The 17792-nt window shown below is 42.8% G+C and overlaps 1 protein-coding gene across 3 annotated transcripts in view; it reads left to right on the plus strand.

Annotated features, from left to right (window-relative positions):
* LOC115056387 (PDZ domain-containing RING finger protein 4) overlaps window positions 1-17792 on the plus strand; it is a 110756-nt gene that overhangs the window by 57493 nt on the left and 35471 nt on the right. The window contains exon 1 of one of the 3 annotated variants that reach the window (XM_029522772.1): window positions 7884-7952. The exons of the other annotated variants lie outside the window; for them this stretch is intronic. Coding sequence (XP_029378632.1) covers window positions 7884-7952 — 69 coding nt within the window. Of the gene's footprint in view, window positions 1-7883; window positions 7953-17792 lie in introns of those variants that run through there. 3 annotated transcript variants of the gene reach the window in all.

Genomic DNA, 17792 nt, shown 5'->3' on the forward strand with positions numbered 1-17792 from the left:
TCTGGGGGGACTGACCCAGATTTATTCATGCCAGCACTGTCTGACCGGGACTTGAATGAAGACAAAACGAGCAGCATGGCCAGGGGAAGACCATCCTTGAGGCCACAGCAGAGCCAGAAGGCAGTCACATACCACTGCTTCAACAAGCTGCCAAAACTACGAATGGAAACCAGGCTGAGCTGGCCAGGAAAATTAGACACAACAAGCTACTGTAAGAGCTGTTGAGTTTGATAATTCTGTGAAGGTTTCACATCAGGCTCAGAAGGGTAACGCAGGACGTCAACCAATCACTGTTTCAATTACTGGCTCATCCAGTAACCAATTTGAAGTGTCCTTTGACAAGGTACTGAGCCCCAAATTGTCCCTGATGTGTCATTTGTGTGTGTGTGTGTGTGTGAGTGACAGGCTCTATATCTATAGGGAAAGGCGCTGTGTGAATGGGTTACTTCCATCCTAATGCATGTGGAATGGCGGATACGTCCTGAAAAGTGCCACATAATTGCAGTCCATTTCATTTACATCATATAAATATATACATACGTAAATACATAAATATTTGATCATTAGGGCAGCTCTATGGTTGCATGGTGAAAATCTGAAGCCATTATCTGCTGCACTTTTTTTCTTTTAATCAGGTAGTTTCAGCAAACTGAGGTGTCTGACTTTGTCTCAATGTGATATAGAGAAAGACCTCGAGGGTGCTGCTATTGTGTCTCTGTAATGAGATGATGACCTGTTGGTGACTTTGTCTTGGAGAAGGCCTTGGACGCGACACAAAAGGAGGTTCTCAGTTTGTGCAGGTATCAGCAAAAGGTTTGAATGGACAGAACAGGTTGGCATACCCGGACGCCCTCTGAGCTGATTGTCTCCATAGAACCGTTTCCTCTCTTCAGGAGCGCAAAACTCTCATCCACAATCAAAAGTGTATTGACTGCATATTGACAAGTTCTCATGGGGCGGTGGGCAGAGCCTTAGATCAATAATGTCCCTGCTGTACTTGTTGGCTGCGTGTTGTCAGTACGATTTGCCACTTTGAGCTTCTGTGACATATTGATCAGCACATTAGTTTTTTATTTTTTTTTTTTATTTGGTATTTCGAGGATTGAAAGTAAAGAGTTCAAATTATGGTGTATTTTCCACTTTTGATTATTTAGACCCATGCGAGCAGAAATGCTATTAAATAAAGCAATGACCAGAGTTTTATCTCAAATCTATATCACTCAGATTATCTTCAGTCGGGGTGATGGAAGACCTGATTACTGATGGCACTAAAGGCAATTTTTCTGAACCAGCTCCACTCTTTGTTACACTCCTGCCCTCCTTGAACACAAGATTAAATTTCCTGTCTTGGAAGCTCTAGTTCAGTCTTAGAGGGACCTGGGTACTATGAATTATCACTATGTTCTTGATCATTATGTCAGATAAGTGCAGCATATACAGAGGTTTTATCTTGTGACCAATATCATTAACCACCCAAACACCAAACGTTGGCAGACCTGTGGAGCTAAAATATGTCTGCTAGATCTACAGATGCACAACACATTCTTCACAGCAAAGCTTTGTTTATGCTCGAGTGCTTTATGCAACTGTTCATCACAGGCCGACGTGAATCTGAATGTAAGGGAGCTAATTTTTCATCCCTGTTGCTGCTGCACAACTGAGGGGATGTAGTGCAGCGGCATCAGTACAGGATGTCCTGGGGGCATCCTGCTATACGGGCGGTGTCAGGGTCGTGGGTTGTTAGTGTTTTTCCAGCAGCGGTTCTTGCGGGGCCATGCACTCCACAGCCCTGAGTTGAATGAGCATCCAGGAGGGAAGGTGGAGGCAGTTTGCCTTTCAATCACCCGCAGAATCAACTCTACCTCATCCCTTCCTCCCGGAGCTTAAAGTGTCAAACTGACGCTTTCCTCTCTGAAAAGGTCACTAGTCTTACATGTGTTAGAGTGGCGAGGGCCTCTTTTTCACTCGTTTCATCACAACTAGGTCACGCATGACGGACATCCCTGACATCCTGAAGAAATTTGCAGTAAACAGCTAATGTGTGCAGAGGGGGATATGGACATAATCCCTTATGATACTATGTATAATTTTGCGTTTGTATATGGTCAGGGGACTAAATAGTTCTGACAGAAAGCCGGGGTGACATACGGACGTGGGGATTTACCTGATGGAGAGAGTCTGTTTTTACATCATGGTTCTTTAAGGTAGCATATGCAGACGATGGGAATGAAGGGGGGGAAATGCAGTCAAGAGAGAAATTAAGGTTTGTTCATAACTTTTTATCGTTATCGGAGCAGTGATTGTCTTAGTGGGCACAGCTCCGTGGCATCTAAGGTGTAACCTACCGTATTAATGATGTTTAATTTTACTATCTACATGATTATATTGAGGAGCTCTCTTGGGGAGTTGACGCTTTGATTGTGCCCCAATGATTGATAGGCAATTTATTTCTCAGAATTTCATTATGTTCAGGTGTAATTATTAACGCACTTAATTGGCTTGACCTGGGAATCCCCAGGCTCGTGTAAAATCGTGGTCATGTTGAGTGCTTCCTGATGTGTGGTGGAAACTCTTATTGTACCGAACATTTTTTTATTTATATATTTTTTTATTATTATTTTATTAATTAATATGGTTCCATGGGAGCCTGATCCATACGCACTAAAAATAATATTTTCCAAAATCTGTCCTTTGTGACATTTTATGGAAGTGCAGAACTAAATTGACCTTATTTGATAAGAATGCACTCTCTCACTCTGTAAGATATTTCTTGACAAACCATAGTCCTTTAAAAATCCTGTAAACTCATTGTTACAATCAATTTACAATCAACAATTTGCTTACTACTGACTGCTTACTGACATATAGTATTCCTGAAGTGGCCCAAGTCGTACTGAAGGAACAGTATTGAAGGTCGCACATGGTTTAATTAGTTTTGTCATATAAGAGCTCCTGCCTGATGTGCATTTGGAGTAATTTCCATGCACACAGGACTTTTGCACTTTTTGCGTAAGTGGAAGGGAGACTCTCTCTCAGGGAAGACGCTTTAGCACTAAACCCAAACATTAATTTCATAAAAGCAATAGGCTGTTTTAAATTCATCCAACCATCTTCTACCGCTTTTGTTCCTGGGTTGTGGGGGACACTGGACAGGTCACCAGTCCATCTCAGGGCCAACAACCACTCAGACTATTTAGAGTCACCAGTAAACCCAAACATGGTCTTTGGACGGTGGGAGGAAACGCACAGAAAGGACCCAGGCTAGGAACCGAACCCGCAACCTTCTTATTGTGGGGGTGACGGCACTAACCACTACGCTGCCTTGCTGCCTGCTACTTTACATGTCACCATTAATTTAGAAGAAACAGTGTAGGGTTCTTGTGCTTTATCAAGACTGAATTCTTAATAATAATTTCACAGATTTCTGAGAGGGACATACTGAACAAGGTTTAAAAAGCTACACTGTGTGGGCAGAAGTATGAGGTTCAATTGCTTTTCAGAGGTGGCTAATATGTTATCACCCAACTTGTGTTATCATGCAAAACAGCCTGCAATGTACTATTTTTTTTTTTTTTTTTATCCAGGGTTGAGTTCCCACGTGAATTAAAGATTCACACCTTTTTAATAATTTATTGTCAGTGAGAAAGATGTTTTGGTAGGCTTCCCAAAGTCCAACCCGGTTGGCTTCCAAGCATCCACCTGTGCATCCGTGTGTGTGCACAATGCACCAAGTCCCGTCAAAGCTGTCATGAGAGGAGCAACCTGCGACAATGATTCATTCATAAAAGGGCCTGATTTAATTACTCCCAATACAGGTCATAGGCATACCCAGGAGGAGCAGCTGCTCTGCAGCAGCGCTGGGGCCGTTGGATCTGAGTTGCGCGTCCCTTCATAAAACCACTCTTCAATCCCCATGGCTTTCCATTCACGTGAACAGGATTTCAATCTTCACAAGCTTCAAGTGCTCACACCAAAGAGATTTCAATGCGCCTGGTGTGTCAGAGCTGGCCTAATAAACCTGTTTATGTATTAAACACTGTGGGGACACTTGGTATTCCTGACAGACACCGCCATAGACGAGTAATCACAGCAATAACGGCATCTTATTAAATCTGCACCTCTTTTAAAATGCTTTCTTGTTTGTTGTCAAGGTTACCAAAAGCTATTGAAATACATCTCCAATAGTTTGGAATGATCCATTTTATTCTGTCCCAGCCAGTCTGTCGTTTTTATTTTGTTTTGTTTTGTTTGGTTTTTTTTAGGTCTATAAGATGTCTTCGCTAAATGTTTAATATCAGCTTTTCAAGAGCTCCTAACAAATGCTCTTCTGACAATAACTGTGATTGGCAGCACCAAATGCGTTGAAATGTTAATGCCAGAATAGCAAAGAAAAATACAAACCACAGTTTACCTAATTTGGCAGACATTCAGATGTGATGCATGGCAGTCTGTTGACCCAGATGCAGTTGAATACTGAATCTATCCAATTTTTCTGCATCATCACAGTTGCTGCTTATGTCAGGGCAAGAAATTGATCCAAATTAGTTTGTGGGTACTGACTGTTATTTCATATTCTACATTGGCAGCATTCATATCAGTTGTGCTGTTATTGCTGCCCATTTTGTTACAGCATGCACTGAGTGTGAGGGGATGGACAGAAAAATACTGGGCGGTCGCGAGAGCATCATGCAGACTTGTAGGTCTTTGCCGTCCGGGATAACAGCATTACACACTTGGCTGAAGGTTATAGCTCCAGGTTTGAGGTGAGCGAAGTCAACTATCAGTTTGTCAGAAATGCAATTGAAGAAACTTCAAAATACACCCATCATGCTGAGGACAAATCACTTCTCCATGCCCCCGCGATGCGTGGCTCATTAACTGAGAGAATGAACACGACCGAGGGCGCGTTTCTACCCGAGCAGGCAAAGGACAGACTGGATGACAAACAACCACTGGACAGTAGGAAAGGACAGCGGGCAAGTCGAAAAGGACAAGAAGGGCACAGAGAATCAGTGCTTGACAACGTGAAATACCGACTCCATCCACAGTAGCTTCTCTCATTTGCCACATAAGTGTTAAAACAATAAATTATATTGAGTAAGTTTCTCACATTGTTACGGCTGATCATAATTTTCACATAAAACGTCTTGCAGGGACAGGCAAAGAGACAAATTATAGATCAAGTTAAGCTTCACCTTGTCACAAAGTGAATGGTTTTACTTACTGTTAACTATAATGTGCCCGTCTTGCCCTAAGGTAGCATTGGAAATGCAGCCTCAGGTAAATTCGCCCTGTCACAATGTAAAACCCCCGGCCATAAAGCACCTTCGGGAGACCTTTTATCAGTCTTAATGCTCCCTTCAAAGAGCATCCTTCACTCTGCATGTCTCACTGAGAGGTGCCGCTTGACCGCAGGCAGAGGCTACTGTATCAGTCTCGCTTCACAGATGATGAGAGAGACCATTTGGGTGAACGATGAGCGTCTTAACCTTTAGGGGTCAGCCAACACAACATCACAGAGTGATGGTCATCTAGACCTGAACCCTGAGCACACTTCTTTACGTGATCTAATATTGGATACAGTCAGCAGATCCTCAATCTAGTATTTGTCTCTCTTGGGTAGCGAGGACATTGTGTTCGACCCTGAGTGTTTTACATCTCAGATCTATGTGCTGACTATAGACATCTAGACAGGCAGGGCTCCTTGTGTCCAAGCATTTCATAGCTTTAAGTCCTTGATATACAATTTCAGAGGACTGCCTGTCTCAGATTTTCTTCAGTCCATTTTACCGCAAGCAAACATAGCACCCCTGTTCATCAAATGCAATATTATAACCCCGCTTCCCAGTTTCCCAACAAGTCCCTTTGATGTCAAATAGACACTTTAGTGAACAGCACTTCATGGATTTGATATTGCCTGGCAACTGCAGAAAACCCGCTCCTTGTGGCTTCTTCAGGATGAGAATGGTTGCAGGGTGTTGGAAGTGAAGGGGAAGGATGGCGTTTGAATTAACCATAATGGTGCTGTATGATGTAGGTTTTTGTTTGGCTTGCCTCCAGGCAGGGAAGCAAAATTAAAGCCCACAAAATCGGATTATGCAGTCCCTTGGGGTGGGATGCCCAGTAGCCAGCTGATGAGCGCTCATCTACTGGCTAGCTGTATTCTGCACAGAGAGCCCTGCTGTTGACTTGGGGGCCAATTTATTAACAATTATTGCTTGTTAGTGTAGCTTCCTGCTAGCAAAAGGGGGCGTCTTGCCTGAGACAATACCCCAGGTCTATTGTGCCGTAATTGTTGCAGTTTGAAAGAAGACAGTAGGTGATGTATTGTGTCTGGAGTCTCTGGCTTTCCTGATTGCCAATTTGCTGTGAGGACACCCCATTACCAGTGACACCTGTAGTGCCTACTGATTTATAAATATGTAATAAACAGTTTTTTCTTTTGTATTAAACCTCTTCTCCCCCTGAACAGTCAATTCATATTTCACCGTTAAAATGGCTAGGCACTGCAGAGATGAGGTCCATTAACCCGCTGTGTGCCCGAAATGCTCTACTTTTGCATCGTTATGATGATATACAGTGACAAGCTAAGTCTCAGCTCTTCATTTTAAGAAGGGCCGCAACTCACAGTCATTATCGCCTCAAATAAAGGTTATTTTCTAAATTGTTTTACCGCTTGATTTATCAGGTGTTAATTATACCACCATCATAAAACATATTTGAGTTTTTAGTCAACTACAACAGAAAAGCAACAAAATGTTATATACATTTTTTTCTTTCAAACAAGTAACTGACCTTTTCATTTGAGCTTTATTGAGACTGATTCATTATTGATCAATCTGTTGCTTTTTTTCCCCCCTCCGTATTTGATTTGTTTTGGAAAAAGGATGCTGTGGAATTGTAGAAAATTTAAAAATTGAAATCTTGAAATTACTTTTTTATACGGTGATGCAAAACATTGAAACAATCTTATTTAAGATTCTGGGAACAGGAAATGAACTGATTCAAAGCATTTATGATTCAAAATTGATGCAGTTGTCGAAATTGTTGTTACTATTGGACTTTTAGGAATTAACTAATTGAATAATAAAGACGTAATATTATTGATTATTATGTGATTTGATGCAGCTTGATCTATCCTTAACCACTATCATTCTTTCCATCAGAAATAAACGGCACATGGCAGCATATCCTGCAACCAAGTGTTGAAATAGGTCAGCACTCAGCAGCATCTGATCCAGGCAGTTAGCCATCAGTTGTGCAAACCTTCCATCCACAGTGTGCCGTCTCAGCCCTGCCCGAGCTTCCTCACAGGACCCGATTGTGTAACTGTGTCTCACTTTTAATGTACAGCGCTCCCGCTCTCTCACACTCCACCCTCTTCTCGTGTCCCCTCCCTTTCCTCCGCCTCCTTCATGAATATCCCTGCACTCGTTCTCACTATTCATGAGCTGGTACCAGCATAGTCATGTGCGGCAAGGCTAAGGAGGAGAAAAAGGGGGGGAGTGTCTCAGCGAGCGAGAGTCACAACTCAGGCGTGCAAGTGTGTATGCGCGTGTGTGTGTGTGTGTGCGTGCGTGTGTGTGTGTGAGTGAGTCTGTGAAATAGAAGGAGAGGAGAGGGGAGAGAGGAGACACACCGGCTGCTGCTGAAGCACCGTTCACATCTGAACATTCATCTGTTAGAGTCAGCTAGAGCTTTGTGTCCCTCTAAGCTGAGGCTCTTTGCGACTGAATGTGTGAATGGGATGCCTGAAAGAGATGGTAAGCTTGGCAAGGAGTGACTGATGAGAACCAGCGGTCCAGTGTGGAGGGTGACCCCCTGTGTCCGTACCACCACTACTCGGGGAGAATTGGACGCCTGGCGTTTCCACGACTACTATAATGGGCTGCAATCTGTGCACTTTACAGAAGCGAGAGGAACACTACAAGCTGCTGTATGAGATTGCACAGGTGAGCGGAGGCATGGCCGACTCTGGCAATGAACGTGTGCGCGCGTATGTATGTGTGTTATTGGTGAGTGTGTATGTATGTGTAAGAGGGAGATTCATTATGCGTGCTAGGCAGAGAGCACTTCGGGGCTGCTGCTGCTGTTGCTTGTTTTCAGAAAGAGGTTTCACACCAACTGAGAAGCCTCGTTGGGAGTGTTTTATGGAGATGATGGAAAGAGCTATGAGTGAGTGGATTAAGACGCGGGAATGAAAGTGAGGCAGCAATTTAGAGTGACAGACAGACAGAGAGAGCGAGAGAGAGGGGCTTCGTACGAGCCAGCAGATGTGTTTTGAGTAATGAGCAGTTGCTTAGAGAGCAGCTTGTGTGCAGTCCATTCATCCTGTTGGAGGAGCTGTGCTGAGGGAGCAAGTTTTTAATAGAATACAAGCATCTGCGCACACGAGGAACATTTCACACGGAATTATCTGTGCCAGTTTCTGATTCCTTGAATGAAGTTCAAACACACCCGCTCCATCTTTAAAAGTTTCCTTTTTGCACTTCTGGTGTCACTTCACGAGAGTAATGATTTTGATCTCGGCACTCGCGCTCTCTATATATATTTATGCGGCTCTCACAACTTTAGGCTCATGCGTGCTTTGTTGGATCAGTGATGCAACTGCAGGGAAAATTTGCATTTCTGTGTGAAATCCAGTCTGCTTTTCATACCTAATTAAATCAGTTTTTTAATGAGTTAAGAGACGGGTAAGTAGCAGAACTTAAGTCTCCCAGACTGAGGGGGAAGCATGACAGATATCGCCTCTAGTATCCCGGTCCGCTCTCTCCATGTGACAAGCTAATGACCATGAGGCTTGATGTCCCCTGGATAACGCCTGCCTTCACACAACTGTGAACACAGCCTCATTAGCTGTTTTATAAAACTATCCTGTGCATTAATTAGACGTGGAATGTCTCTCTCCACCAATGGAAAGTGACAGGATGAGAAGAAGCGGGGGAGGTAAACCTGTCCGGGCTTAACCACTGCCTTGTAGCTTTCAGCTCACCTGAGATGTTCTCAAACTCTGCTGACAGACGGCAGTGGTCAGATTTTAAACTGCTGAATGATCCAAGAAAACTGTGCTGCAAGCTTTTAGGAGGAGGCTGCATGCGCTAATGGTCTGTTAAATAGTAGCGAACCCACAGGATTGTGAGGAGACCGTGACGGATGAGTAGGCAGCCACAGCAGCCTCAGAAGGACCACAAAAATAGTGCTGTCTTGGTGCTTATCTTAGCTTTTGCGCCTGTCTCTGCACCAGTTGTTAAGAAATGAGGTTGACTCCTATTCCTCTGGTTTAGTAGAGGGGATCAGTATCCACCAAGTGGGCTTAGTCTCCAGGGCACGCTCGCTGTTGACAGGAGCTCTCTGGCACGTCTGTCCACCTCCTGATATGTTGAGCTGGCTCAGGCAGGAGCTGCAACATCAGCACCTACTTTCTGATCACCGCTGTGGGAGGCAAGGCGGGAAGTATATAGAGCATAGGAGGATAAAGACCGGGGTGGGAATAGAGAGTAAGCTGTTAAAGATGCAGTTCATAGAGAAAGTCCAGGGGGGGTTAAAAGGAAATTAAAGAAAGGAGCAAATAGGCTACACAACAAGCAGCGGACTAAAGAGGAAGAAGAAAAGATTTATTTATTTATTTATTTTTTAATGGCATGCACATATTCATGCACATTTACACACATGTCCTCCAAGACCAGAAAAACTAGCAGTACACCCTGCCAACAGCATCGAAAATATCTAAAAAAAAAAAAAAAAAAAAAAAAAAAAGTAAAAACAGCAACAGCGGCGGAGGAACTGAGGAGGGAGACAAACATGGAGGAGAGGAAGAGAGGAAGTGGCATTTTCCCCCCACCGCTACAGAAGTGTGTCACCGTGTCTTTGTGGTCAGGAGAAGTGTGTTTAGACAGCGGAGACCGCTCACTGCTCACAACACCACCAACCTAATCCTCTTTCTAACGTATCATTTTATCTGTCCGGCTTGCTCAGCTCCTCTTTGCTCAGTTCCTCATTCTCTGTCTTTTTGCATGACTGCTGCTCAGAAACGCACACACACACACACACACACACACACAGCAAGGCAGACTCAAACTCACTACTTTACACATGTGATTATGCAGAGCCGACGAATGTGTGTATGCAAATGAGACAGAAACGGTTTGCTGGGGTCGCAGCGTGACTGACCGGCCTTGCAGTGGGTGGATTCGAGGAGCAGGAGTCAGTCACAGTGGTTGGTTAGACACCTTCCTCCCCCTTCCCTTCACACCCAGAAACAATTTTGACACTCTCCCCGTCTGCCTAACCCCAGTAGCTGTGGGAGATTTATGACTGGCTGGGTCCCTCTCTCTCTCTCTCTCTCTCTCTCTCTCCGTTTCCCCTTCCTCTCTGTTCTCACTGCTGTGGGTGTTCTCCACAGAAATGTGCCAACCTTTCTCAGCTGGCCTGCAACGTTCGTCTCACAGGGCTGACATTTTTCATTTATTGAATCTTTCCTTCTTGCTTGGACAACAGGACACCTGAGCTGCTTTGCTTTTATTTTCCATTTTTCAATACTTTTGTTTTATTTTATTTTTTTTACTTGCAACTGGCCATCCCGTGTGTACTTTTGCTTCCTTGTCTTTATTTCTCATTTTTTTCTATTCTCTATTCCTTCCCTCTTTGATCTTTGATTCCAGTAGCTTCAACTTTTACTCCAGGCTTCTCCATGCTGGGCTCCATTCCAGTTAACCTTCCAATGACTGTCTTCTGTGGAAGGAGGAAGCTTTTTCTCCTCTTTAGTCAACAAGGATGAAACCTTGTTGAACCTTCTTGACCTGAAGTTCAGGAGCTCTTGCACCACATTCAGGCAGACTTTTTACACAATGTATTCTCCACCAGGCTGTGGGGGTTTTGTCTTTTCTTTTCTTTTTTTTCAGGAGAGTTAATAACTAGATAATAAGAGAGAAAATACTTTTGGTGATTCACACTGTGATCGGGTAGGGCTTTTAAATTCCCACTGTGGCCATGATCCCCCCTCCTGCGTGTCACACATTCTTTGTGCACGACTGAAACCCAGCGATGTGTGGCTTTTTGGGGGCTAATTAGCAGGATGGCAGATGTTGATGAGAAGAGCGACGTAGCGTAGCCCAGAGTTATGCGGGTAAGATGAGATTTTTTTTTTTTTTTTGTTGTTGCAGTCTCAAAATGCGTCGATGCGTAAATGGTCTTTTGACAAAAGGCTTTTTGTTTCTTGCAAATTGCAATAACAGCAAAAGGACTCAAAGGCACTGCAATGGATGTCAGAACTCAGCAGTTGTGGATGATGTTAAACCAGTGGGCTACAATAGTAGACAAGAGCGACTGGGTAATGAATTTTAACTTTTACAGTGCAGCACAGAGTGTAGATTCTCCATATTTCATTATGCCGTTATTGCGTTTTCCAATGAGCCAGGGTTTCTTTCCTGTTACTGGAAGTTTTTAAAGTGAGATAGTCAGTTTTCCTAAGTTTTATTAGACAGGGGCAGACTCACTCCCGCTGCATTTGAGAATGAAATGGAAAGCAGCTTCCCAGCTCAATGAGGCACAACAGTCCCAGATAACTTGCTGATGCATTTCAATGAGAATGAAGCACCCGCAACCCACCCACCCACACACACACACACATACACACACACACACACACACACACACACACACATATTCCATCTACAGGAAACAAGAACATGGAGAATATTTTAACTATAAAATCAGAAAGCGGTGTTCATGAATTTTATGTGGCAAAGCTCAGGAGGCCGCCTGTAATGGAATCTGAGAGTTTGGCGGTGTCATGCTGAGCTGTGTCACCAGGTTGACAGGATGGGACAGACAGATATGAAATGAAGCAACGCAGGAATTCATTTGTACACGGGGTGAAAGTGGTTCCCAGGAGTTTGGACCTGCTATTGGCCGTATATTTTCTGCACAGTAACATCAGATGTGAAAACCTGTGGACCGGCGGGAAGGTCTAAGGAGGACACAGCTGACTTGCTACCTGCCTCTGTGACACTGCTGGCCATGTGTGTAATGGATATGCATTCAATAAAAAGGTTGAGAGGCTATCACAAAAAACAGGCATTCTGAGAAAAGAGTTGGCATACTGCTCCGGGCTTCATGGATCACCACAGACAAACATACATTTGAAAGTAGGAGTACATTTTCTGCACCAACGTTGTTCATGCTAATAAAACATGAATGGTCAAGAAACTGTGTTGAGCTTTAATTCAGCAATACAAATAAATAGCACAGTTCACTGGGTAGAGGTTAAAGATTTTATTTGACTGGTTTCACTGGAACTTGTCTTCAACAAGACATTTTTCACATCTGAGACACAAAATCTTCAAAAACTGATGGATGGAGGTGGATTTCCTTCAGGAAGAATTTTGGCACCTGTTGTATTTTTCCATATGCATCTTCCTTCTACTTAATATTTCATGTTTCATGAACCAATCTAAGCTTCTAAATTAATTCCTGAAGTTGCTAAAACTCTGATCATCTGATCTCTGATTGAGCTTTATCTGATAGGACACTGCATATCCAAAGCAAGACAGTTTGATGTCTGAGTCTTGACGTTGACGTTTGAGGCTTTAGAGAGTTTAAGTGGATTTTTTTTTTTTTACTTCGAATCAACTAATTGAGAAGTGAATCTGCATATTCATTCGTGCTTCAATACAAATTGGAGGAGATACTCCTCCAATTTGTAAAGCTGCAGACCTTCCACTACAGTGCTATTAGTGTACATGTCTGTATAAAGGCTTTGGCTGTACATTGAGGCTGCTGAATGCTGCTTTCAGCCCCCATCATTTCTTTGGCACTACGTCCGGACAGTTAGCTGCAAATGTTCTCATCCATCTTCTTGTCCCATTATGTTTTCTTGAAGGATGTCCCTCAACCATTAAAATTGATAGCGGGGAACACAGAGGGGGAGGAGAGGGAAATATGCTCTGCTTGATTGATCTTGTGTCCACCCAGGAAAGATTAATATGAAATATAATCTTGGATTTCTGCACAGCTTTCAAAAATTTCAAGTAATACAAAGGTCCATTTTCTTGAAGCTCTTATTAGGTATGTGGACAGATCAGCTAGATGGACAAAGGGATATGCTCCACGATTCTTTTTACGCCATAACATAAAGAACCCCATCTGAATCAGGCCCATTCCCGTGATCTTTTCAAATGCTCTTTCTCTGCCTCATCCTACAACTTCTAAGCAGATGCCTGATCCACAGTCAGCCAACTGTGTTTGATTACAACACAAATTGATGTCTGCGAGCTTTGCTGCTGTCTATCTCAGTCTGTTTCACGGTTTCCAGCGGCTTAAATTTAGATCTGAGTGCGTTGAGATGATCTTTCTCAACTGTTAACAAATCTGAATAACTGCCACATGCTAATGTATAATTGGAGAATTTATTGTATAATTTTTCGGGAATGTCACATTTAATCACTTGACTGCTTCAGTGTAACAGGAGCAATAGCTTGTTTTGAAAAACATTGCTGTTAGAGATAAGTGGAAATGAAGGAGGACGTAGAAGATAAGATCTTATACTTTGGCCCAGAGGTGTGCTCTGTTCTATACAGATACAAATGATGCCACATTTACCAGAAGACATGCAGTCAATGAGCGTTATCAACCAGTTTACTAAATCTCACCACGGAGGAGGAGAGAGGATTTAAGAGGGAGCTGATGAATTGACCTTTTCCTTTTCATTTGTTTCTTACCTCAGTAAGAATCCAGCTGCCCTTTTCAGCCACATATCAATTGTTCGTATACTCCCTGCCCCCCCGGTTTCCTTGCACCTTTTCAACGCAACGTGAACACAGTTCTTAAAAATTTGTTTAATTAGTTTTATCTCTCCTACGTGCGGCGGTCTGTACCAAAATCCTTCAACTTGCTCTGAGCCATCGCGAAAGAGGAGCTGCACAACTAAACCATGAAGTACCATTTTCCCTAAGGAAGCAAAGCTTGTTCATCACGGAACAAATTTCTCTACATCTTACTGCTGGGTGTCAGGAGGAAGCGCTTATTTGGCTGTTTGCTGTTCTGAGGTAAGGGCTGTGATGGGAGGTTATCTTCCGATATACGTGCACAGAAACAACAAGAAAACCAATTACAAAAGCAATCAAAGTTCTGGAGGTCATTATACCCTTTCACCTTCTCTTTGTTTCCCCACTTCCACAACCTCATTAATTCATAGGGATAAAAGTAATCTCACTCTAAGTCTCACTGTGGTGAATGAGGATGACATCAGTGTGGTGCCATCATTGAGTAATACTCAGCCTTCTTTAGTGCATGTTTTACTTTCACATGCTCATTGGATCAAAGGCCGTCAGCTTCAATCAGAGTGGAGGAACAACAGAGAAAATGAACTACCCGTCTCTGCCAACCCCCAGTGAACCTGAGTGTTTATTTAATGAATAAAACCCATGTAAGATGACTCAGTTGTTGTTTGTGTTTGTGTGTGAGAGAGAGAGAGAGAGTTGGGAAATGACCAATTACTGAGGTTTGGGAGATATGAAATATTTTCTGTCCTTTGTGTTCATCATATCTCATAAGTAAACTCTCTTTTTCTGTCCCTATTACTAGCCGTAACCTACCTGTTGCTCTCCATGTAACGTGACATTATGCATTTCAAAGCAGCTTTTCCCCCTTTGCACACACATAACCGTGGTGTGTATGTGTGCGCATGACTGTTTATGGTGTCTAAATTGGTTTGCATCTGTGCTTGATTGTTGCAAATATGTGTATGTTGTGTGCCAATGTGTGTGGTGGTAGCTTTTATGGGATACTTTGGATTGTTTTTGTGTGTGTGTGTGTGTGTGTGTGTGTATTGGGTGTAGAGAGCAATAAGTCCTGACAGCTTGTGCTTTTCACTACAAATACTGGTAAAAACAAAGGACTATGGGATGCGCACAGGGGGCCGTGCATCTGCATCCAGGGTGCCTCTTAGCTGATTATCTGTGCTTAAGCAGACAGAAGGGCCCTCATTAATTAATTAGCATTCATGAGAACGCTTCTTCCCCTCTCCTCCCACTTCATGGAGTTTGTATGTTTGGAAGGAAGGGATTTTTACTCCAAAAATATTTCTATATTTACTTAACACCTCTACAAATCATGCACCTCAAAAATTCCAGGACCTTGAACACAGACTTTTGTTTTCCCACGCAGCTTGTATTGACTAATTAGATCCTATGTGAACTCACAATTATTGTTGTTTTTTTTTGTTTTTTTTTTTCCGACTGAAGCGACCACCTTGTTCTGTTCTGTCAATTCGGAGAGTTCGGTGTCTGTCGATTTGAGGTGAGTCAGCACTCTGTTGGCGAAAGAATAATTAGATTTTAATGTGTGAATACAAAATCATGACAGTTTTTTGTTGTTTTTGTTTTTCTATAAGCACCTCTCTGCCTCTGACATATTCATGAAGACCCTTCCTCCTGGCATACGGTCTTTTGGCCACCAATTAATAAGCAGTGCTGGTTCAGCTTTTTGCAAAAGCTGAGCTGAGATACCAGCGCTGTTAAACTGTTATTAACTGTGATGAGTAGTTGGACCACTCTAAAACAGTTTGGCAACAAAGGAACGTGTCCTCCACATAAAGGTGAATGCTCATCTGTTTGCTTGGCATCACGTACTGATTTTCAGTTTTACTTAAGACTGCAGCTTAAAGATCTGCTGTGCACGGGCTTCAGGAAACGCCTCAGAAAACATTGTGTGGATGCATCAGTACACCACTTGATCAAGACTTATTTGATCCATAAAGCACATAGATCATCACAGCACTGAGAAATGCAGTTAAATAATTAATACTCCTGATTAAATACATTCAGCAATCGGGGAATATTTCGGATATGCTAAACTGTTCCTCATTTAGCCATGAATAAATAATCCGAAAAAGAAAACAAATTCACGTCGGTACTTTAATGATGCCAATATTTCTACTCCTTAAAATGCTCAGTCGATAAATAATAGGGCAGATTTAAGCTGATATCATCCGTGTCAGTATCACCATATAAGTTAAATGTTTCCTGATGTCAATATGAATAGTTTAAATGTAAGAAAAACATTGTGTACATCACATTGATATTGAGAGCAACAAACCATGTTGCACTGTAATTAATTGCTTTCGTTAAACAAAGGCTTCATTAAACCATTCTTTTCCTTACATTCATTCTGTTATATTTCATAAAATGAGAATAGATGTACCTGTAATCGCTACATGATCAATAAATGAATTATACCATTCACCTACGAAAATGGAAACCTATGCAAAAGTCATATTTTTCACATTTGAAAGGGTCAATAAGGTTCTGTGTCATCTGAATTTATTGAAGAATCTGAGATGTGTCTGTTTCCACAGCTGCCACTCACTGCTGAAACAAAAACACGCTTCCCTTTTTGCTGCCGGTGAAATGAGAGAGGACCTGACAGAATACACAAGCTTCTTCTTATCAGTACCACACAATGTGCTCAGCGTCCAGTCCCCCACCCACCCCCCTCGCCCGGCTGTAAAATATCGGCCCCAGCATCGCCACTGACATTTGGAGAAATAGTATGTTGTCAGGGCAGTGGCTGCATGCGTGATCCATAGCTGATAAAATCAGGTGACAAAGCCTCGAGGTCTTGTGGAAGATACTTTCAGTGACAGCCCCTTTTTCACTCTTTGTCTGTCTTTTGCTCTCCCTCTCTTTTGTTGCATTTACTTTTATGCGCTCACCTTTGGTCAAGTCCTGTGAAGGTGTGGAATGTCTGTGACAGGTGTGTGTCTGCTGGTGTGTGAGAGGATGAATGATGTTGGTGTAGGTCAAGACATCAGTGTGTGTATGTGTATGTGTGTGTGTGTGCGTTTGGTGGTGGAGTAAGGAGGGAGGGTGTGTGGATGTCAGGGTGACACAATTCCCCCCCTGGATAAGGCTACCGTTCTGGGCGTCACTCCACAGGTCAGCGGGCACCCCCCGCAGCTTCAATAATAAGCTTGACAGCCGTTTGATGGGAAGTGTCACACACACACACGCATGTCCCTGCTCTGCAGCTTGCATTTCCAGACCCTGGGGAGGACAGCGATAAGAGGCTCTATGCATGCAGCCACTGCAGTTACATTCGCTATCTGACATTCATTCCTGGGGGCTGGAATCCAAAGTGGACTCCAAACAAGAGCCAGTTGTATCAGATGTTATTTGCCACAGAACGATAGCAACACCTAGCCTTTAGCAGTATTTTTTTTTTTTTTTTCCAACAATGCTCGTGTTTCTGTTTTCAGATTACAATGTGGCTAAGTGTTAAAGTCCACTTTTTGGCAGAGCAGAGCCGTGCATTTGTTGCTGCCGCTGTGACACTGACACACTGACACGGTTTCAGAGACCTTGATTTTAATGAGCTGCGTTTGCAATGAGAGCTTCACAATGGCTTTGTAAAAGCTCCACATATGAAATCAATGTCTCATTATATGTAGGGTTTCAGTGAACAACTCAGTGTAAATGGAATTTAATTGGATTGCCAAACCCGTACACATTAGAATTTCAAGGAAACAGGTTATGGTTTAATTGATTTGCAAGAAATGTTTCATGTAAAGCAGTTCATTCAATGCTGGTCTATGTTTGTTGCAGCTGATTTTTCTTTACTTTTTTTGAAATGGAAAGTGTAATTTTCAAATCAAATCACACAAAAAATGTTATGCCTCAATCTGACTGAGATAATGGAGAGTAATTTTCCAACAGAGCACATAGTAGTAACTATCAGAAGTTCACAGCAGGAAGTAGATTTTCGTGAGGCTGGAATGGTGACGGCCTTTTCTCCCC

The sequence above is a fragment of the Echeneis naucrates genome, chromosome 16, assembly GCF_900963305.1.
Source record: "Echeneis naucrates chromosome 16, fEcheNa1.1, whole genome shotgun sequence".
Taxonomy (NCBI): Eukaryota; Metazoa; Chordata; class Actinopteri; order Carangiformes; family Echeneidae; genus Echeneis; species Echeneis naucrates.